The following is a 24,905-nucleotide window of genomic DNA, read 5'->3' on the forward strand; positions in this document are numbered from 1 at the left end:
GCGGTTTGCCATTCCGTGGTAAAAGAACGAATGCACAAAAGAACTTTAAGGGCCCAGATAGTCATTGGTTCCATGTTTATGGTTTCTAAGGTGGGTGCCTCCCTGGGTGCCTGGCTCACAGGGAGGCCTAGAAGTAATCCTAATTATAATTATGTGCAATGTTATATCTTGCAGCTGTATCCCCTGCTATTATGGGAATGTTTTTAATTTGATGGTAATGTATACAAATTAAGTTTATTATTGTGTATTTAATGTCTGATATTAACATTGTGTGGTTCTCAATTTGTGTACTGTATTATTGATTGCTTTTGGTTTTAAATTGTAATGGATTTTAAAATCTGTACAATAAATTATACATACAGAACAATACAACTGAAACATTCCCCTCCTGGGAACATTGTGGTCGAAGTAGAAGAGGTTCATGTTGTTGGCAAGTGATTGTCTCTGCACTAGAATTGAAAGGGGATCACAGCTCTACTGCTTTAAAGCAGTGTCAATAAAGACAGAGTAAGGCAGCTGGAGTTTCTTTGATCTGAGCTGGAGGGTGGAGGGACCTAGACCAGTGGTTCCCAACCTTTTGACTTCTGTGGACCCCCATCTTATCAATACTGGAGCCCGGGGACCCCCACTGACTCATTATTGGAATCCGGGGACCCCCCACTAAGTCATTACTGATAGTTGGAACCTAATATTGTTAAATTTTCTAAGCAGTCGCAGACCCCCTGAGGAGGCTTCGCGGACCCCCAGAAGTCCCCGCCCACAGGTTGGGAACCACTGACCTAGACGAATTAGCCAGGTGTCGGGTAGGCAAGGTGCAGGCAACCCATCTCCCTATCAGTCATTGTCAGGATCTGATGCACTGTCCTGGAACTGGCGCAGTAAGGCTATTCTCTTTGCGGCTCTCTGTTTCTCCCTGCAAACACCAACACTTTAGGGCTTTGCTTTATAGACATACCAAATATATATGTCTGTCTTAACAATATACATCTCCTTGCCATAGGACTTCATAGGCCTGCCCTAGAGGAGACTTGTACATCCTAGTTAAGGGAGTGGTGCACTTTGACATTAGTAATATTTGCAAAGTCATGTGTGCAGTGCTTGCACAACCTCTTTAGTCCCCAGTGGCAGCTGAAAGCCATGTTTTCACATTGTCACACACAGAGTGGCACAACCAGTGCTGCAGCTCTTGTGTGGACAGCCAACCTTGCATGCCCTGGGTACCATATACTAGGCACTGATAAGAAGTGAACACATGCCAATTGAGGACACCCAATTAAACACACCAGTTTGTAAAAGAAAGAACGCTGTCATTGACATCTAGACAGCTTGCCTTAGTGCACTCTCAAAATGTAAAACCAGTAAATAGTCCAAAGTGGGCAGAAAGTTGGGGAAACCTGACGTTAGCCTGTTTTCTCATTATCCCCCTTCCTCACTCCAGCTAATACTCCAGGGAGACTTCAGCTGCCACCTGGCGAGTATTCCTTGGCATTAAGCAAGGAAGGATGCCAAAAAACAGTCTGGCATTATTGCAGGGCCTACTGTGCCTTACATCCTTTTAACAGGGTGAAACTCACTGGGAATCTGACCAATCTCAATTCTGACAAGACCCATCCTAAACAGGACTTTAATTGACTCTTGGTTTTCTTGCCTTAGATGGATAGAGAGAGAATTTTAATAAAACAAAAGGCCTTGGTTAATATCAGACCGAAATAGGGGGGCAATTCTTAAAGAAAGTCATAAAAGTGCAACTATAGGTTATGTCTTTGCTTCAGTGCAGATTAGTGTATTTAATTAATTCACAAGAATTTATAGAAGTAGACAAGGAAATCGTACTTCTAGAAAATATTTGTGAACTGTATTTAAACACGATTTGCTCATGCAAACATTTGATGGGAGTTTAGAAGTTCACTTTACCTTTAACCAATTTTTCCAAAACCTAGAAGAAGTTTTACTTCTGACTGTTGTCAAGAGTAATTTTCGGACCTTTCTCTGTATGGGAAAATATTAGAAAATAGCTGGGGAAAACCCTCATTACATGTAAGTGAGTAGGTTTGCACATACTCTAAAGGGCATTCCAACTCTGGAACTATTGCTTACCGCTACCTCCAGTCTCAGTATGTAGATCTGTGGAAAGGTGTCTTAATAAGGAAATTGCTAGTATTCAAGCCATACTAGAGTATTAGCCCTGACTTAATCAGAGAGACTACTATCAGGACTCTTATATATTAAGATTGCTGCCATAATTTGCTGACGCACTACATGGGATCAAAGGGACAAGTCTATAAATATATATATATTTTTAAATTTAAAAACAGGACAAGTAGGTTTATGAAGCAACATGTCCCATGGACAAGTAGATATTTTATCAAATTCCACACTCCTGTGTTCCTTTTTAGGGTTCTGAGGACCTACTTTTGTGGTGCTTACCGCCTCCCTCTTTTCCCTTCTGTGGGCCTAAGTGCCCCCACTCTCTTGGTATCCCTCCTCTGATACTTTTTGGAAATTCTCATTTTATTGTCTAAGGTGTCCCAGACATGGATATTTGCTTATCCCGCTTCTGTAGAAAACATTTTGTTATTGTCACATTCAGTAATACAACAACCTAATGTTGTTACATATTAAGCTGTAAGACCAGTTTAGAGTCATAGAAAGGTGACATTTTGTTATTGTTTTTATTTATTTAAAGTTCTTAGTTCCAGTGGCTAGCAGGTTTCTTTTCATAATAAAACCATATATAAGGTGGTACAAACCGCTGCAAGACATAAAATCAAACATTGTAAAAATATCTACAAAGGCCAAGCATAGTGGACATCATGGTTTTAGGAGAGAAGTGATGAAATTGTGGGAAAAAGATTGTCTAGTATCGCTTTAAAAAACAACCAGGGGAAAATGTGTACTCCTCAGTTTTAATTATTTAAAATTAAATGTTGATTTAAATGAGGCAGCAACCAAGGAAGGATTGAGAGAACTGGTAGAATTGTTAAAAGCCTTAAATAGCTAGTGTTTATATAGAAGGAGTTAAGTGCTAAAGGTATATATTTCTTTTTTTAGGGTCGAACCAGCGAGTTCATGCACTAGCACATGCTTCTCACTTGCGAGACACTGTTGTTTACAAAAAGGGCTTGGAGCCTGCCCATTACTTACCTTTTGTATGCTCCAGCGTTACTCTTCTTTGCAGCCCTCTTAATTGGAAAGTGAAGCTAACGTCACTTCCGATGCTTGCTGTGAAGCAAGGACATAGCAGAGATTTATTCAAGTTAATCCATGCTTGTCCCCGTGCTCCTGATGTCATTGAGGTACTATTTCTTGCCCCGGCCCACTACCTCCCTTTCCTCCCACTCCACCTGCTGCTCCCTCCATAGCCCTTTTTACTCTTGTTTCTTTTTTACAGCAGAGTTGTTTTAAAGTATCTTGTTTGGATATGGAATGTAGTGCTCCCTAATTTGAGTCTACTATTGCACCTGGTTCTGTGATTGTTGGAAAGATGGTTTGTGGATCAAGCGCCTTCATGAAAGTGGCCTCCTTAGCAATTTGTCAATGACTGGATGTAAAAAAATATATATTGAACATCTTGAAATGTACACACTGCATAACTTCATACTCCGTACCCCTCTGGGTAGACAATCTTTCAGTTAGTCGAATGTCGATATTTTTTTCCTTTGCAATCCGGACATCCAAGCACGCCACCCCAAAAACTCGTTCAATTCTTTAGATTTTATGCCATTTATTATTGAATTTCAGCTTTCCTCCGAAGTGTTGAACTTCTTCCCAGTGCCAACTGTATTTTGAAGTTATTCGCTGTATAGAACTTGAACCATCCTTTCCAATGTAAAAATAATGGGTTTCAACTCCGAGCATCAGCAGTGTGCTTTTTTGGTGGAATACGAATTGTCAGATTTGAGTAATTCAAGCATTTCTCTTGTCTACCAAGCCACATTTTCTTAAAGAGCATTGGCTTTGCCAATAGATCTCGCCTATGCAAGAGCTACTGGCCCTCTTAGTGTCTTTTAGCCACGTGGTACAGCACTGCGGCTGCTATGGCCACGTTATACCTAGGTATTTATTTTTAAACAAAAAATCCCCTCTAACTTTCGGCCTTGCTGTTAAACAGCTGAGCTTACATTATAGCTAAAATACATTGACAAAGCCAATAGCTCTTGCATTGGCAAGACCTGTTGGCTTTGCCAATGCTTGTGTCTTTCCTGTTCTTGAGTCTACACAAGAATTGACAATTTCTTAATCACAAATAGCTATGATAGAGCCCAGGCGTTAAAAGATTTGTCTACATGACACCATCATTTTCCAGTAGAAGGGTCGAAAAACCACATCATATATCCTGGCAACTATTGACACTTCTCCACGAACCTAGTTATAACAGCGATGGTCTTCAAACACATCAAATACATTTTCTACTATCAACAGGGCTGAGGTAAATCCCAACAAAAATATAAAGGCTCGTCTCAGATACCAATCCATAGTCCTGGTGGCTGACATTTCCAAGACTGAAAAAGCAGAGAAGGCTAAACTTCATACACAGTTGGCAGGAAGCACACAGCTTTCATTTCACTAATAAGTGATTGTCTGCTTATTGCAGCAAAACAACATTGATCTCGCATCCTAATCAACAGAGAGGTAGTTTTTCCTTAAATAAAATAAAAAACAAAATATGCTGTTTTCAGACTGTTTCAAGCAGACCCAAATAAAAGTGATTGTTTATTCAGGCTAATAGAGCAGCCTATATTTTAAAGGCTGTAGTGAAAAAGTAAAACGTATGAGAATTCGGTTCATTTTATCAACAGTGCCCTCATAAGTTACTTGTCTAACAAACTCCAGCCAACCTTGCCAAATTGATTTTTTTTCAAAAGGTTGTCCACATGTAAACAATCGTGTTCTAAGCTTTGTGCTTCTGTTTATAATTGATGCATCTCTTGTGACATCTCCGAGTATAGCTCTAGATCTATGGCAGAAAAATGGGTATGCATTTAGTCCCAAAGCGTGGAACTATCTGGTGTGGCAAAGGTCTATGTAGCCAAAACACTATTAAACTTGGCCTCTAAACTAGTATCCTGGCTGAATTCAGTGCCTAGATTTATCAACTCCAATATGCTGTACAATGTGAGTTGTTAGTATATTTTGTTAATGCATTTCAACCAAACACCATTGGGGAAAGGACTGTTTCGTTGCAGCAAACTGATTATCAAATGTTATTTTGTTGCTTAAAATTTGCAATCTTGCTGCAGTATGCATGAGCCCAATCATTAAAGTTTTTCTAGACATTTCAGAGTTTCAGATGCATTAGCTCATTCCCAAAATTAGACCACCTGCTATCCCCCCTGAACCTAACTCAAACGTAGGTCAGTGCTCGTTGTGGAGGTTACTGAGGTGCGGTTCAGGCATTCGGTGGAATGTGGAGCTGTCTGGTTTTTTAAAATGTAAAGAAAATCCAAACGTCAAACACCTACCCTAGAGACCTCATAATGGCTTCAGACAAAAGTCTTTTGATACTAATTTACTTATTCCTCCCTCTTTCCAAACCATGGCTAAAAGGAATAGTAATTGCGGCATATTTAGGAGGGTTGGAAATTAGATCAAATTTGAGTGTTACAACTCTGTTGATGCCTCTTCATTCATGGCTTGCATCCACATAATTACATTTGCTCAATGTTAATTCATACAGTGAATCTTCCCATCAGCATCTCAGAAAGGGGAGGCTCATTTATCTCGTCAATCTTTTATTTTATGCACAATATTTTTTTCATTTTTTACAAACTACACTATTTATTCACATAATTGTAAATTATACATTATTTCATCACCTAGCTCAGCTAGCTACATGACATATCTACTCAAAATATTTTTGTGTTAAAATGTATCTGTTGCCATTTTAATAAACTCCACACACCCAGTGACGAAAATAAAATAAAACATGCCTCAGAGCTATCGAATCCACAAACTATTGTGTAAAAGAAACCCTCTCTTGATCATGGACTAATCTCAATTGGTCTATCCCACTAAGATTGTCACTGTGGGAGGATGTGTCTGCACTTCTTTTGGAGAACACTTCTTTTACAAAATAGTTTGTGGACTTGATAGCACTGTGGCATGTATTATTTTTATTTTCGTCACTGGGTGTGTGGAGTTTTGATGCTTCTAGGACTCCCATTGAGCTTTTTACTGCATAATGTGATTTTTTTCAAATTTGTTTAGAGTTGACTTTCTGGGCGGAACCTCTCTCTCTGGAAATATTTTAATTAGTTGTGGACATTTTGTCGGTGCCCTGAAGAAGGTGGGTGACTTTTTGGTCACACTGCACCGAAACGTCGGCACTTTAGGCAACTGTGAAGAGTTCAGAAAGAGCTGGAAAGTGCATTTGAGCATTAGATGCCCCGAAGGAGGAAATAATACAAGAATCTCCAAAAGAACTGTGAGATTGAGAGAAGCCTTCATGTTATTATAAGACACTATATTACAAATGATTGACTTTATGTATAAATGATGTTCTGTATATAGCACTGATATGAAATATAATATTGGTGCACGTTTGCACTGTTTCAGTTATTTGCCTACGCTATTTATGTTTTATTTGTGTATGAATATGTGTGGTATATAGGAGTATAAATGCTGTGGAGTGAGTTTTTCCAGTGAGTCTTGAGAGTGTCCGTCTTTAATTTTATACATATACGTGTTGGATATTTATGTGCTATCATTATAAATAAACAGTATTGTTACACAATGGACACTTTGATATTTGTTGTAGCTCAACGGTTTGTTGAATTACTTTTGTTTGGGTTCCTTTTGGAACCATGATAGGAGGTGGGTTTTGTTTTTCTTTATTACATTACATGGAAGCCATAGTGCAGGAAACATTCGGAGCTGAAAACCCATCCAAGGTGCTGATAGTGTAGAGGGCCCACCCTTTGCTCACAGCCCGCCCACCCTGGGGATGTCCCCACACCACATTAGAGCTAAACTCCTCAATTATCGTGACTGGGATATGGTGCTAAGCCTACCCCTGGAGACAAAAATCTTTGCAGTATCAAGGAAAGTGCATTCTTTCCCGTCTTCAGAGCAACAGTACAGGCCACCTGCAAGGAATTCTTTCTAATAAAAAAGAGACTGCAACAAGTGGATATTCCATACGTCGTGCATACCCGGCTAGATTGCACATAGACCACCAAGGGACACAGAAAATATCCACCACACCTAAAGCAACATTGGACTTTGTGTAAAAAAAAAAAAAAAAAAAAAAAAAAAAGAGAAGAATTCCTTAACTTGCAGATCACAGTTGGGATCCGACCTAGAAGACAATAACAACTGAGTTATCATACAGATGAAATCTCTGCAAGGGACTTGGTAGGCATTTTGTGCCCTATAAAACTCTGACCACGTTATGCAATAAAGTTTATGCAACGTGAACCACCCACCTACCCTGCCTAGAGAACATTAACTTTGCATGGACCTTGCTCTCGAAGCAGCAGAGATCTGTGACCCCACTGAACACCTGTGGGCCGGATCCGTAGGAATATACCAACTTGGACCTAAGCGGGGCTCCATGAGCCACACAGATACATCCATTCATGGAATCCTGGCATGCGGTACCATTACCAAGTTAACAACTCCTTAGCCTTCCGGTCACCTCTGACCACCTGGAAGGGTTCCAGACCTGTAGCTGCTCCTACAAGGTTGCACCCTGCATACTTTTTTGTCAAAATGTTCTACTTGATGATGCATATTGTATTGCTCTGCTGTCCCAAGCATTTCTTTTTTTTTTTTTTTTTTTTTACTCTGCGGGTTTGTCTTTAGCACGATTGGGATGCTGAAGTGGGCGGGAATGGGATGTGTGTTCACTGTTTGGCTTGCCATTACTATGCCACTGATTGTTGTAACCATGGAAAATGTTGTGTAGAGATAAGGCAAACACATAACATGTTATAGGACCGGAACATCAGATATGACCCTTACCCCATGACATTTGACCTTTCTCACTTGGAATTTTAGGAGACTAAACAACACCAAGTAAAACCTGCAAAGTCCCCGCTTAATTAGACCGACCACCTGTGCAACTCGTGCTACTGCAGGAGACATACCTTACCTGACTCACAGAGATATATATATATATATATATATATATATATATATATATATATATACATACATACAAATAATGGGCCAGTTTTAAGTTGGACTCCTCCTCATACTCCAGAAGTATGTTTGTCCTGATTAAGAAGGTGTCACACAGGATTCAGTGTCACACACTCAAACTGACAATCAGGGCTAATACATAATAGTGTAAGACAAGCTCTGTGGCTCCTTAATGACAATTGTGAACTGTTATGGGCCCAGTACTGACGACCCTTAATTCTTTGACCAACTTCGCTGATGCCTTAATACGCTCCAGGTAGTCAGCATTATCTATTCGTCGGGTGTGACCTGTTACAATACACCAGCCATTCTAGCTGCATCCACAAACTTCTTTACACTCCTATGTAGTGCACAAGACTCTGCATCTGAGTTGGAGACAGCGGAGTACCTAGATGACATATCTCTGGCGTATCTGTTGCCAGGGCAGAGGGAATATCTAATGCGGTCCAATACCATAGACAAAATTTAAGGAAGCAATATGCACGCTTCTGTATGGTGTGGCCCCAGGAATGAATGGCCTACCTGGTGAATTTTACAAAGAATGAATTGCCCTATTGGCCTCATACCTTCGTGCAATGTACAAGGAGGCGTATTCCAAACTGCTACTCCCACATTCTCTCAGAGTAGCACTACTGAATCAGGACAAGCATCCTGAGTGATGCAAATTCTTTAGACAACTATCTTTTTAATAGATACAGATGCCAAAATCCTAGCTTAAAGACTGGCTACTAAGCTTCAGCCACTGCTCACCAACCTAGTCTTACCGCACCAGTCAGGACTTATCAGGACACGCTCTACTGCACTTAATCGAAGCACTTTTATTTGTGCTATTGCACCAACTAGATCCCTCTACCAGGGTAGCAGTGGTCCTACTGAACGCTGCCAAAGCCTTTAATTCCGCTGAGTGGATCTATATGTTCGCACTCATGTGCATGCCACCTCTGTGCTACACGTTCGTCAACAGCCGCTCTCCATATCACTCAATGCAGATTATATGGTGCTCTATGTATGTGAGCCATCCATGTATTTGGTACCGGTTATTCATTAATACATATGCTATGAAACTATCCTGGATTATGCATTATTTGGTTTAAGTCCACTATTCGACTTCTGGCCTCGGACACTGTGCCGCACTCATTGGACTTCATTCTGGAGTGGAGCACAGACCCCAACAAATATTTAGGCACCTGTATCCACAGGGAGCCGGAACTGGTCATTAGCTAAAATTATAGCAGAGCAATGTTGAAACTAGAGGACCAAGTAAGAAGGTGATCCCACTTGCCCTTGTTGCTAGCTGATCGAGTGGTGATCTTGAAAATGGTGGTACTCCCCAAATTTCTTTATCTGTTTAAAAACATACCAATAAGTAAAACATAAGCCTTTTCTAGAACCCTCAGATCTTGCACGACAACCCTAGTCTTGGTGGGGAAACAGCCCACCCTCACACTGCCATATGATGTGGGGGTGATTCAGTGCACTGGATCTGCACTTATACTACCTGTATGCACAAGCTCAATTTGCCCACTATTAGTACTACCTTCTGCCATACACTCCACATCTGGTGATAGAAAACAACAATGCATAACCAATCCCCCTTAAACAGATACTGCCCCACACTTCCACAGATGTGACATGTGCAAAGATCAATACTATAAACTGTACCACAGGAGCATGGAAATCGATCTGTAGACGTGCATCGAAGACCCCGCTCTGCACCAGCGCTACCATTGCTATATCACCCAGACATCTTGGTCACCAATGAACCTGGTGCACGAGATGTATTCTTGGGAGGCAATTTCATAACTCTAGCTGATGTGACGCAATCCCACTCCTGACTTTTGCATACTACCGCCTCAAGGCTGTACTACGCAAACTATAACCTCAGTTCCTGGCCGAGCCTCGAACGCTAGGATTGCTTCAAGTCCTGCTCACTAGTACTGCTTGTAAGAATCTTGTTACTAAACTCCACAACACATGGCAGTGAGACAAACTAGTAGCCCTAAACACACTTTTAGATAGATGGATCACTGTACTTGAACCACCATTAGTATGGCAGTTTGGAACTTCTGCTGTGTGCTGACGGGAATGCTCAAGTCAAATTGTAACTTACACATTATCCACTTTAAATACTTGCAACAAATGTGCTATACACCCCGCAGGTTATTTAGATATGGTGTTGGAGGAGACGCAATATGTGTGTAATGCAGGGCACTCTATGTGATCCCGCATTGCACACATGTAATCGTCCACTTAGCCTGGGAATGTGGGTTGATCAGACAATACTGGGAACAGGAAACAAACATGCTCACAGACGTAGTATTGGAGCAGGTGGCGTGCAACCCCAGATGTGTCTCTTTGGCCTTACAAAACCTTTGCAGCTAATCAATCGCAAACTGGTGGCTGTCGCCCCCTACTGTTGGCAATAAGGAAGGTGCCCGTGAGCTGAGGAAAAGACAATCCCAACGACCAGGGAGTGGGTATGTGACATGGCATACTGCAGAGACCAACTGGAGACATATGCTGAAGAGCTGCCCCTGACATCGAGACCAAAATAAATTTGGAGCCCGATTACACCCTATTTATTATCATTTCCTGAGAAACCCTAGTGGGTAGTGAGGGTCAGCACACTGCAATAAGACAAACTCTCTATACAAATGTGTATCAACGTATGTGACATAAGACAACTGAGACTTGTAAAGGCATATATGGCAATAGTTGTTGTAATATTTGTATGCTAAACATGCTATAAACACTCAATATATATATATATATATATATATATCTTTTTTTTTTTTTTTTTTAAGTGAAAATAATCATCATACAGGATATTGTGTCCTGTACACTTCTTCAATAACATTGGTTATGATACAAATTACTAATTGAGTTTGCACACTTTCAAAGCAAGATGAAATGTTGGTGAATAAGTCCCACAAGCTGTTTGTTTGACTAATTAGACTTCCTTTTGATTCTCATGGACAATCAGGATGGTCCTTGTGTTGTGTGTATGTATAAGTCCCCTAAAGAACTTCAAAACCTAGTCAAGCCTTTAAAAGTTTGCCACACAGCATACTCAGTGACAACGTGGCATATGTTCTGTCCACCATTATGTGCATTTTGGGGACTGTAATGCACTTGTCAATCGCTGAACAAAACACCTACCATACCCTGATGGCAGATAAAAGTGTTGAGCAGGCCATAAGGAAGTCCATGACTTCCTCAAGTAGAGGAACTAAAATTCTATGACTGCTTGCCTAGTGAAGTACTGGCTCATGGAAGGTAGCTATCCATGCACAGCCATTGAAAGGTTTACCTAACGGCAGCTCCACCTGCCGCTAGGTAATTTCCCAATACTTATCTTTTGTATGGCACAACTTAAAGCAAGTAGGAAAACACGAAGCTGGCCGAGATGGGCACTGGGAACAATAAACTTGACTATCCTACATCTTTCCCTGCTTAAAGCAGACTACAATGACAACATGGTCTAGTTTTATTTTAGCTGTTTATGGAATGCGATCAATAAAATGTCGATCATTCAGTCTTGACATGTCCTCTAGAGCATATGAAGTGGAGCCTGCTGCTTCTGTAGCAGTAAGACTTTCATTGACTGGCAACTGAAAGTCAAGGAAAGACAGTCTTCCTGTGATTATCTGTTGTTAAACAACATACACATGGTATGTTGCCATCTGGATAAGTTGGATAAACAGTCTGTTGGGAAAAAAATGGCTGTATTAACTTTACATCCAGTGTCACCAGTGAAAGTCTGAATTTGGGACCGAGCTAAATTGGGGGGCGGAGGGGGAGCTACCAAGAGCACTCCATCTGTGTTTGCTGCAGCACTTGCCTGCTCTCAAGGATGTTTAGCCTGCCATGGTCGCCCACTGCAAGCTACACAAACTGTGCTTGCGAAGAGACAGCACAACTGGCATTGTGTCCCTCAGAATCGCTGGAAGATGAGTCGTTGAATATAACTCCGCCGACTGAAAAATCGCTTCCAGATTCTGCTCCATTTTCCTCTTCCTCTGATCCTGCCACAGTGCTGTTCCCCATAACCCGAGTTAGGGCCTGGGCAACAGTCATCGAGCGAAAGGCCATCTCTGCTACTGGCTAAAACCATCCTCGTAAAAACACTGTTCTATGTTAGAAGGCAGATTTGTTGTTCTAAAACGGTCAGTGGGTGTCTGCGTGTGCAACAGTAAAGAAAAAGTACCTTATCTTCTTCCCTGGAACTGCAGGTTCTCCAAAGACACTGAAAGAGACAAAAAAGACACAGTATTACTTCACCTTGCCACATACCTAATACCACAGCATACCTTTGTTAGGGCATATGCCCAAAAAAATTTAATAGGGGATCTGTTGGGCCACTGCCAGTATAAAAGTAATTTCCCGAAGCTACAGATCTACTTATCTCAAGAAGCACACCGTAGCCCCTGCAAGTTTGAGTGTAGGCGCGCTCTTTGTGAAATCTCACATTGGTATCACCAAGGTCACAAGAATTGTGCATAGGAGCACCAAATTATCTGACAGGGTTGTCTAAATTATGTGGCATAATGCAGCACCTTTTTTTAATTATAGTATTACTTCATAATGTTTTTGATTGGCAAACTTGCAAACATGTTAATTCTGTCTGACCAAACATTTCATCTCTTAGTTACCAGTTTAGCAATCAAATGCAGAAATGAGCAACTGAAAGTTGGATGATCAGTCAACCTTTGTGCAATCCCTTTCAATGCTTGAGCACATATATACTCCATCTGCCACATAAATATACCATCTGCAAGGGTAAATGATTAGACAATCTTCTTTTATGTACTAGTTAAACCTAAAATTGTTTACCTTGCTTCCATCTTGAAATTTGGAAGTAGCTAATAGTTTTATCCACTAACAAGCCCTGAATTGCACTATATTGTATATAGTTGCTTTTTTAATGCGCTTCATTTAATTAGCCCTGATGTGGTACATAAGTGCATTAGTGGACAGGTACCCACCAGCACCGATGGTTAGTGCCTGGTTATGAGAGTGTTGAAATTGCAAGTTGGCCTTTAGGTGCTGATATCTTGCCCCCAAGGCATGTAATGGGTGGTAAAAGGTGTGAAAGATGGAGCACGTCTTGTGTATGATTTACTTACATGCAGATAAATTGCATTAGCACTTTTACAGACACTGCCTTCATGAAATGCGAGCCACATGTATTTGTCTCACTTTGACAAGCTTTCTTTTGTTCCTCATTTATAAAACTGATAAAGTTGCCTTCTGTTTTTTCAAGGAGCCATTGCATTTACTACAACGGAATTAAAAGTGGAAAGTCCACAATTGTAATACTTTTGCAGTTTCCTTTTTAATGCTATCTAAACAAGGTTTTATGTAGCTTAGAATTTTAATATTTACATCTGCATTTTTCTTTTTACTTCATCTGCAGCTTTTCCAACTGTTGGTATAGCTGAAGAAAGATGTCAAGAGGTACAGGCGCTACATATTCCCGTAGGAACTACAGAGTAACTTCTGATCTGGACAAGCCCAAAATTACAGGTATAATTTGGACGTTGATATCGGAGAGAATATTGAATGTGGGTGTAGATTAATGCTCTTTTAGTCACATTTTTCTTAGTCGGATTATATTTGGGTTATATTTTTTAACTTTGATGATTTCAGCATGACAGATGACAACTATTGAGCCTCGAAGGGGTATATTTAAATTAACAGTTACATTTGTGTATATTTTGAGTGTTATCACACTCGCTACCTCCGGTCGGTATATCTCCACACAATAGACATCCACTGCTGGACCTACTCCTATTAAACATTTAAAGTTTTGGACACTCCAGTTTTATATTTGAGTTTCTGCTCTACACATGCTGAAATTGCAATTGTAATATCATTTGCATAGTGCTTCATAACCTGAAAGGGAGCCGAGCACTTAGATTTGCTCTAAATCTCTAAGGACCCTTTTGGGGTGCTTGGTCGAAAAGTGCATTTGTTGTAATTTGGCTTATATTGATGGAGTGGGTAAGGTTTGTAAGTTTTGGAGACTTGAAGGATTTCTGTACATTCTCAATGTGAACTGTTGCAGAGAGTGTAAGAGTAGATGCAGTAGTTTATGTGGATGCTACTTACAGGAGTGTTCGGACTCAATGTTGAAACCACATTTGGTGGCCTACTGAAGAGAGACTGAGGTCCAATTCGTGGAAGCTCTGTAAAGCATCTACTGAATAAATGAGTACAGTGCATTAGGAGTGGAGTTCACCACATTGTGTAGGCCTGTGGTCCATTTGATAGTGGTGGTCAAGTAATCCACAGAAATAGGTGTTACCAAGGGTGTACTCTGCTTCCAGCATAAATCTGTCCTAAGGCATGTAGGTTAGGATGATTAAAATGGGTAGGACGATGGCTTCAGAAAGGGTTATGAAATGAGAGGCTGGAAATGTGCCTGGTTATAAACCAAGGCCCTTCTAGGCCATAACAAGGTTAAACAAGGAAGTTGCCACAGGAAGTCCCCCTTAATAAAAATAAAAAATAAAAATCATTAACCAGATGACACCATGGTATGATGTACTGGAAGTAGTTCATGCAGAATTAACAATTTTCTTATTGTTTGTGGCCTAAATGCACAGTGGAGTTATGCGCTCCTTAATTACCTTACTGGGCTACATGTTTCCTTTCTCACCAAATACAGTGGGATGGCCTCACTTCCGACATCATCTCAAAGTTCTGTACAGTAATGCATTCCCTAGTAGGACACATTGTGACACTAAGCAAACCATACAGGAGTTGTATGATCCTTGTTGAGCCGAAATCAGGTCAACATTGCTGATATCTTGTTGGGAGAGAAAGGACTAAGGGCCTGATTTACAAACTTGGTGGTCAGAACGTCGGAAAGCCAAAACAACGATGGGGAGGCGGCCACCAAGCCAGTGGCCTCCCCAATGCCGTATTATGATGTTTCCACCGAGCTGGCTGGTGGAAGCAGTGCAAGGGCATTGGCCTTGGCTCCCTTGGAGGCTGAGACCAATGTTGTCGCACAGACAGTGCCCCTAGCACCCTTGGAATGCGCAAAGCATCCAAAGGTACTTATGGGGGGGAATGTACTGTCCATGCCATGGGCAGTGCAAGATTCCCTCTGTAGCCCGATCTCTGCCTTTTCACCAGCATTTTCATGGCGGTGACAGCACCATGAAAAGGCTGGCAGAAAGGAAAGTCGTGATAAGCACAGTGGTGCCAAACTCTGCACTGCCATGGCTGACCATGACTTTCACCAACGCCAACCCCCGGGATCTCTGATCCTGGCAGTGGTGGCTGCATGCTGGTGGTCCGACTGCCAGCATCGTAATGTGGAGGTCGGACCGCCAAGGTTGCTACGGTCCGACCATCACTGTCGGTATGGCAGTCCATAGACTGCTGTACTCGTAATGAGGTCCAAAGTCTGGTATCTTTTGCTCTGGGTGGCCATCCTAAGATCACATATTTAATCCATATCTGATCCATAACTCTGAGATGCTCTTTTAAAGAAATGACTTCCTCATCAGTAACATCCACACTAGCCTCATAATACTCAAGTGGCTTTATTAGTGTACATGCTCTAAGCTGCACTCTTTTCCATTTAGCTGCTGTCTCCATTAATGTCACCCTGTCAATTGCTTTCAAGGTGTGCCCTTATTCCTCCTTCATTTGGTTCCCTCCCCAGGTAGTAAGATAAACCTAGCCACCCTCCCTACAGAACATTGACCAAGCCTTCTTCATCCATGCAACTATTTCATCACCCCCGAGGCATTTAGTGGTAATCATCTCTCCTAAAACATAGTAATCTGGACCTAGGAACCCATTGTGCTACAGGTCCTTCAGTATTCAACCATGGCTAAAATAATGAATTACTTTTTCATCCAAAAACTACAGGTGCATTGCAAAACATACTTCCTACTGGATATTTTATAACATTTTCCACTGTATAATTCAGTACTCCCTTACCTTTTCTCAAAGTAATGTAATGCTCTATTCATGAAACTTTTTGTTGTGAATACTGTTTCAAAGTTGATTGTTGCAGCATGTATTTGTACACCCTCTTTTCCACTACATCAAATGTATAACGAGGTATTTATTTGAACAATCTTAGACCTGCCAGTTCCTTTTCCCAAGTTGCTACCTATTAGGAACTACCAATCCAATATTAGTGACACCTTTGTTGCAATTTGGAAGGTGTTATAATTTACTGTTTTAGGTGCTAAAGCCCTAATGGTGCACCTTTTAGTAATTCAGAAAGATTCAATAACACATTCACAATTCTCTATTTTTTACTCATGTCCATTTAATGGCTTAAGGGGTGCAATGCAGCCACACTGAGAATGCTAGGATGGTTAGTTGTCACCCCATGCATGCCTCCATCCCAACATTCAATACTTTTACTGTTAATTGTTTTCCGATTCCTTCTTCATAAATATCGATGAGGCAGGCTCTTAGCAACTTTTTTACGAAGAGGCCTTAAGTGTTGCAGGGGTTTTAAGAACCCATTGCACTGTAAAGACTGAGACTAGTTTTCTGTGAAAAGGTAAAAATTATGCTACAACCAGCATGCTCTTGCACGAGTCCCAAGAAACTGTACTGATGTCAATATTGCAAAAATTGGAAATTTAAAATAAAAATGTATTTCTATGCAGGTTATATACTACTAGTATTGTAACAACCGGTTAGTATAGTAATGCTTAATTAAAATTATATACCTGTTTCTGATTATATAAATTGTGTATAAGACTGAAATTCTATATTGGTTCAGAACAGACTGTCGCTGTGACATTTCAGTCTTCAGTTTCACACTCCCAAAAAAACCTATAGAAAGTTCTTGGGCATATGTATTGGCAGAAGGAAAGAGAAAATGTCCAAGAATTGTGAGAGACTTTTTATTATTTAGTAAGGTAAGATCACAATTTGAAACCTGGTGACCATTAACTTTGGCTTCGCAGGCTCGCTTATTTAGAACGAAAATGACACTTCCACCCTTAATATTCCTTTACTTGTTATTGCTACTGATTACTTTTCCTGGTAAATGTTATGATAAATGATGCAAAACATGAGTATCATTTCTTATTCCACTAAAATCCAAAAGGTATTGGGGTTTAACTTTTCAGATTTTGAACTTTACCTTTTTGTCTGTGTCCTCATACAGCAATACTAGTAGATAATCTTTCATCCACCGGATAAGAATTTGCAGTGCCTAAATCATGCAAAAATTATGTCTTCATTCAGGAAATATTTTAAAACCTTCGTTTTCACCCAAGCTTTTGTCTAACATCTCTGTCTCACCTTGTGACATTTGCTGCACAGCTATTGATGTGGTCATTTACAACTACGTACTCTGGCTTTCTGCTGGTCATTCAATATACCGATTCCTACAACCATCATTATGAACACCTCCACATTTATTTAAGGCACGTCTGGACTCTACAAATAATTGCCATTTAAAAAAAAAAAAAAACAGTTGATTCATGTATACATTATGATCTTTGAGCACCTATAACTTAATAATATCTTTTGGAAGAATGTCTGGGATGAAATTTAACTTATTGCATATGTATCAATTCAAGTCAAATGGGCTAGATTTCTGCTGGGTCTGTTGTTGTGTGATACAACTAGTTCTAGAAATGCAAGTGAATCTTTCAATATTATGATAGTAGGTGCGTTTGACATTACTCAAAATTAGAAAGAACATACAAACACCTTTCCTTCAAAATGGTGGTATACCTTATGTAACCTACTCAAACCTGTGAAGTCCTGTGGGACATTTCAAAGGTTTTAGAAATGTTTATATTTATTACATAGATTTCTATGTGAAAATATTACAAATGTCAAAAGTATAAAACTACAAATAAAAAAATTTAAATAAAAAAATACAACCTGCCAAAGTATAGTCATGTCACTATAGAACCGAATTCTCTGTGTAATATTTGATTTTTGAAAGCACAACAGGTTAACTACTGTTATTGTGTATATGTAGTGTTTAGCTATTTATGACCTTGCCTGTGTATTGTATCATCCTCTTACTCACCTGTTTGTCTTTGTTGTGCTTTGTTTAGCTAGAAGAAGTGGTAAAATTCTGAACATTGTCCTATATTTGAAAATTCTACTTTTTGTACCAAAAATGTTGATAACTTTGCATTCCATTCTACTTGCTCAACTTACTATTGTAGTTTTTTGCAACTACATACAACTCTTAACTAAATAAATTGAAGGTTGTCTTTGGCTGTTAAACTCTGTTGTGTTTTCATGCTCCACAGTTGTAGGGTTTTTCAAAATGTTTTGCTCAAGGTCCTGAACTGGCTTAAGGAAGATTGGACTGCTTTGTCCATATATAATTTTCTTCTGTAAATTGGTTTATGGTGAAATATAACTGTTATCAGAGAATATGAAACAATGTTGTTTGCGTGGAAATCTGCAGTTCATCATCTATCAGGAAGGGACATATGAAGGTGCATGCCGTTGTTTAGCCTTCTTAATAGATATGAACAGGATACCTAAAGCAGTTTGCACAATAGAGGTATGTAGGTCTGAAAAAAGAAGATTGATTTATGCTGTTGATATAGCTCTGAGGTATAACTGATGTGTATTCTGGTCCAGACCTCAAAGGTGTGTCGTGGTTTGGACTCTTGATCTGGGCAAGACTGCTGGTTTAGGGATGGCAGTACTTTTGCTTGTAAGCGACTACGTCTTTCCTACAACAAGTCGCAACTGTTGTCCCAACCTTACCGGCTCACTAGCAGCACCTCACCAGAAACACAATAGTAAAAGGTGATTTATGGCAGCCGTTACGCATGGACTAGAAAAAAGATTTCTCAGGGAGTGTCGTGGTTAAACGGAGATTACCCTTTTCTCACAGATATATCATGTCTCATACAAACACAGGCAATGACACAGATGCAGTAGAGTTACAATAGTGTTTATTTAACATAACTGCAATTTGCAATAAGTTGCATGGGCTGCAATGATTAGGATAATGAATAATGCAAGAGACAGAATTGTGAAGATGAGAGTCATTATTACAAAGACACCCACCATCTTGCAATACCTAGAAATGATATATTAGATGTAATATGCTCTAATATCCTAATGTGAAAGGCCTAACCTCCTACCTAGAGGAGAGCTGGGTTTGTTAAACCTAATCTGCCAATGCCATGTCCATGAGAGGAGCGCCCAACCCTCGTTACCTTGGAATGAGGTCTCCATCTCAGACTCCGCAGGGACACGAAGACTGGGTCAGCGTCAAGACGACTGCAGCATCGGTATCAGCGATGGTGGCGATGCCCTCTGGTCGGAATCCCTCTGATTATCTGTCTAAAGTGTGATGTATTTATACAGATCTACAAGGTCCCCTGACATAGGTATTTTTCCTAAACAATAGATAACAGACATGCTTGGGACAGGAATTAATATCAACAATCCCTCAAAAGTATAGAGAGGGAAAATCCCTAAATGTGAACACCTACTGTTTGTTTGTCTTTGGTGCTTGATCTTGACGCCTTGGTGCGGTGACACTGATAATGTTACCCATAACAAGTGGCCTAACTATAAACAAGGCAGCCATCTTAGAAGAAATAAATAATTAAATGGGCTAAGACAGAGCAAGCTAAGTAGGTTAAAAGTCACTAGGTGACGGGGGAACGAGTCTACAAGCCAGAGGCTAAGCTAACTTCTGTTATCCCATTAAAAAGAACTAGGTATGACGAAGGTACAGGAACCCAAATGCTAAAACTTGCTTCTGAACTAAAAGCTAAAAAAGCATTAGCATGTGTTAAAAATATGTTAAAACAAATCTGTTAAAATACATACAGAGATGTTAATGTCAACTATGACAAGTACAGCGTGCAACAGCAAATGTCAATCTAAATGCATAATTTGGAATCTGGAATGGCAAGTCAATTCATCAAATTATTTGTTATACGCATGATCTTGAAGAATGTCATCAAAGTCACCAACCAAGGACCTCAATGAGTCAACATCGTCCGATGTTAAGTCTGGCGGACAAACGGATCCACAGAGCAGAAGTGAGACGTATTTCCTGGTGTATCGTTATCCGTTGCAGTGTCCTCATCCATGGTAGATCTCACAACGGAAGGCTCATAGGTGGCCTCGCGGAGCAACCTCAGTCTCAAGGGGCATGACCGTGTATGAACCCTCATCGGGGACATCAACAGTTCGTGGTCCACAGGAGATGTCGGTGCAACAGCAAGACAGACCATAGGCAGACGTTCAAAGAGACACCATATGCAGCGGAAGACTGGTTTTACGCACCAGAGAAGGGGCCGAAATGACAACAACCAGTCAAGCTCCAGTTCCACCAGCAAGGGTGCACCGAAGATCCGAACCATGCGCTCACAGCACAGTGGAGTTGGTGGGAGCGGCTCCATTGCTCTGTGTTGCTGGAAAGAAACAACCACTGCAAATCAGAAGAAATAGCAGTAGTAGTCCGCCAACCAAAGCCAAAATAATTGGAAAGCCACCAAACACACTTGAAAAGAGAGAATGGATGGCTGATGGGATGACTCCGAAGACAGTTTGGAAGATGGATACTAAACCAGACCCGACAGCCTTAAAGAAATGAACAATCTCAGTGGTGCTCTAAGCATTGAATATTCAGGATACCAGTTCTCCAAAGTGTTTGGGGAAATTGGTATTTAAAAGGGATTGTATCTCGGCTGATCTCGCAATCTGGAGAGCATACGTCTCTTTTGCGGATGTCAAGGTGACCTGTTTCTGAAACAATAGTGCCTTTAGCCTACTCAGCTTGTCATAGTTCACATTAATAGTATCTATGTGAGGCCATATGTCAGATACTTTTATCTCTCGTGTGGGGGGGGAAACAAAACATGTCCACAACACGTAACGACCTACGAGACCGAGACTGCGTAGGCAATTCTGGGTCGCATGCCGCAACAACTTTAATCGTTCAGTACCACATAACTTCCATTGGAAAGTACATGAAATACCAGGACGGGAGTACCCTTCAGAAAACAGGCCAAATTTGCGACCCCTGCATTGCAAAGACCGTGAAGAGACACCTGCTTGCATATCATAGAATGACGAACAGCAGTCTCACATTCGCTTCCGCTAAGAAAGACCTCCTTCTCGCCGTTCAGACATCTATAGTCAATAAAGCTATCTCCTCGTTGCTCATATCTTCCCACTGCAAGATGTTTCAGGCAGCTCGAGAAACGAAAGGTCGAAATCGGTAAATTAATACTGCCATGTAAGAGCCAGATAGTTGAAGGACTCTCTGCTACCATGAAGGGCAACTTAGCTAACTTCTCTACTTGACGCAGGGTGAAACTAGCCTCCCTTTTAGCCATTGTCACTTGTTCCCTGGAAAAATTAAAAGCAGTGAAGAATTCACTCCCATTAATATACTTTCATGGAATGTGCCCACATTTCAGTGTCTAATGTCCAACCTAGCTGCATGAGAGAACGTAGCTGTGTCTGCCCATGATATAACCGAGACAAATCTGTCTGAGTGATATCACTAGCAGACAACACTATATTCGATAGTGAATAAATCCTGTTAGACAGTGTATTCATGCCATTGTCAGCAACAGCGAATTATTTTTTCTAAATTCTCTTTATCTAATTAGACGCGCAGCAGCCTCAATCTGGGAAAGTTTACAAATTTCATAGTACATAGCATATAAAAACCTTTTTGAGCGCTGTTTCCTAGGACCCAGCAGAAAATCCTGCAAGTCTATATTTTCAGAAAGAGTGTTCAGGTGTTTCTTAACTGCGGCTAACGTGTTCGTTTGTACCCATTGCTGGCACAGCTTACCCACACTGTATGTTGTAACTATACCTGTATGTTGACCCGATATGAAGCGAGGGTCTGGCCTGTTAATTGAAAAACCCCCTGAAGAGTTAAAAAAACGTGCTTAACTCTCATTAGTGTCGGTAGGCCATATTAATCACCCGCCGGGACTGGAAAGTGAAGAATTATAGGTACCAGCCTAAACCATTGCGTCTAGCCTTTCCTCTGTGATATTAAGGAAGTGTCGCCAATCTTTAAACTTTTCAGGGATCTGAATAAATCAGTTTTGTATCAGTTAGCAACATTTTCCTAATTTGTGCCGGAGGTAATTTAAAATAATACGACTCCGCTTTTCTTGTATCATGCCCAGAAAAGTATGTAAATTTATCGCTATAATACTTTGGACTTCCCACCAGTGGTGTAGAACAATGTTCCCACTGTGTGTAGTTCAATAATAGCCTGTATCTAGTGGCACGGTGTATGTAGTGATGTCCCCAATTGTTGTAGCAGAACATTTCCCCATAATTCATTGTATAATCATATACATCATCACTTTCAAAAGCAGAATAGTCCTTCATTTCAGTTAGCATGGAATCAACTGTTTGGACATCCCAATCATCAGAGACAACATCGGGTGTAATTACATCAGTCATTGAAATTTTGAACACGTACAGTATTTGAATAATTTCTGTAGGCCCGTATATATCGAATGGAACTTTGTCCCGCACAATCCCATCAGTAATCGGTATTGCTGTAATATTTACAGGGGACAAATCTCTTCGGACCTTATGTGAAGAATGATGTGGGGTTAAAACTTCAGCAACGGGCTCCACAGACGAGCGATCAGGAATATAGTGACCATTCATAAGTAAAAGGAAAACAGTCCCAAAACCAATCCATAAAAATAATGCAATAAATGTCAAACAGAACCACAAGTAGTTCCATGGCTATATCAAATAGTTATTTTTAGGCCATCGATTCAGATTACTACTGTTTGAAACATTGTCAATCACAGTAGAGGATGAATCCGAAGAAAAATCATCAATGCCAATGAAATAGCCAGAGGTAGTATCTGCAAACACAGGAGTCGGTGTACTCTGATCCACTGCACGTGGAGGCTCTTGGTAGACAATGTCATTAGTCATTGAAGTGTTCGTGTAAAATACAGCTAAATCTTGAAGCGGGGTTGTAAGGAAATGCCTCCTTGGCATGGTTACCCCCTGACTTTTTGCCTTTGCTGATGCTATGTTTTGAATTGAAAGTGTGCTGAGGCCTGCTAACCAGGCCCCAGCACCAGTGTTCTTTCCCTAACCTGTACTTTTGATTCCACAATTGGCACACCCTGGCATCCAGATAAGTCCCTTGTAACTGGTACCTCTGGTACCAAGGGCCCTGATGCCAGGGAAGGTCTCTAAGGGCTGCAGCATGTATTATGCCACCCTAAGAGACCCCTCACTCAGCACAGACACACTGCTTACCAGCTTGTGTGTGCTAGTGAGAACAAAATGAGTAAGTCGACATGGCACTCCCCTCAGGGTGCCATGCCAGCCTCTCACTGCCTATGCAGTATAGGTAAGACACCCCTCTAGCAGGCCTTACAGCCCTAAGGCAGGGTGCACTATACCATAGGTGAGGGTACCAGTGCATGAGCACTGTGCCCCTACAGTGTCTAAGCAAAACCTTAGACATTGTAAGTGCAGGGTAGCCATAAGAGTATATGGTCTGGGAGTCTGTTTTACACGAACCCCCAAGCACCATAATGACTACACTGAAAACTGGGAAGCTTGGTATCAAACTTCTCAGCACAATAAATGCACACTGATGCCAGTGTACATTTTATTGTAAAATACACCACAGAGGGCACCTTAGAGGTGCCCCCTGAAACTTAACCGACTATCTGTGTAGGCTGACTGGTTCCAGCAGCCTGCCACACTAGAGACATGTTGCTGGCCCCATGGGGAGAGTGCCTTTGTCACTCTGAGGCCAGTAACAAAGCCTGCACTGGGTGGAGATGCTAACACCTCCCCCAGGCAGGAGCTGTAACACCTGGCGGTGAGCCTCAAAGGCTCACCCCTTTGTCACAGCCCCGCAGGACACTCCAGCTAGTGGAGTTGCCCTCCCCCTCCGGTCCCGGCCCCCACTTTTGGCGGCAAGGCCGGAGAAAATAATGAGAATAACAAGGAGGAATCACTGGCCAGTCAGGACAGCCCCTAAGGTGTCCTGAGCTGAGGTGACTCTAACTTTTAGAAATCCTCCATCTTGCAGATGGAGGATTCCCCCAATAGGATTAGGGATGTGACCCCCTCCCCTTGGGAGGAGGCACAAAGAGGGTGTACCCACCCTCAGGGCTAGTAGCCATTGGCTACTAACCCCCCAGACCTAAACACGCCCTTAAATTTAGTATTTAAGGGCTTCCCTGAACCTAAAGATTTAGATTCCTGCAACTACAAGAAGAAGGACTGCCGAGCTGAAAGACCCCTGCAGAGGAAGACCAGAAGACACCAACTGCCTTGGCCCCAGACTTACCGGCCTGTCTCCTGCCTTCCAAAGAACCTGCTCCAGCGACGCTTTCCAAGGGACCAGCGACCTCTGAATCCTCTGAGGACTGCCCTGCTTCGAAAAAGACAAGACACTCCCGAGGACAGCGGCACTGCTCCAAAAGAACTGCAACTTTGTTACAAGGAGCAGATTTAAAGACCCCTGCAATTCCCCGCAAGAAGCGTGAGACTTGCAACACTGCACCCGGCGACCCCGACTCGACTGGTGGAGAACAACCAACTCAGGGAGGACCCTCCGGCGACTCTACGACTGTGAGTAACCAAAGTTGTCCCCCCCTGAGCCCCCACAGCGACGCCTGCAGAGGGAATCCCCAGGCTCCCCCTGACCGCGACTGTCTGAACTCCATTTCCCGACGGCTGGAAAAGGCCCTGCACCCGCAGCCCCCAGCCCCTAAAGAAACGGAACTTCTGTGCAGGAGTGACCCCCAGGAGGCCCT

The 24,905-nt window shown here is 41.5% G+C and overlaps 1 protein-coding gene across 2 annotated transcripts in view; it reads left to right on the forward strand.

Annotated features, from left to right (window-relative positions):
• RNF123 (ring finger protein 123) overlaps positions 1 to 24,905 on the forward strand; it is a 1,441,353-nt gene that overhangs the window by 21,374 nt on the left and 1,395,074 nt on the right. For both annotated transcript variants that reach the window (XM_069206868.1, XM_069206867.1), the window contains exon 2: positions 13,559 to 13,668. In XM_069206868.1, coding sequence (XP_069062969.1) covers positions 13,590 to 13,668 — 79 coding nt within the window. In that variant the 5' untranslated portion in view covers positions 13,559 to 13,589. The remainder of the gene's footprint in view (positions 1 to 13,558; positions 13,669 to 24,905) is intronic.

This window comes from Pleurodeles waltl, chromosome 9 (genome assembly GCF_031143425.1).
Source record: "Pleurodeles waltl isolate 20211129_DDA chromosome 9, aPleWal1.hap1.20221129, whole genome shotgun sequence".
NCBI classification, from domain to species: domain Eukaryota; kingdom Metazoa; phylum Chordata; class Amphibia; order Caudata; family Salamandridae; genus Pleurodeles; species Pleurodeles waltl.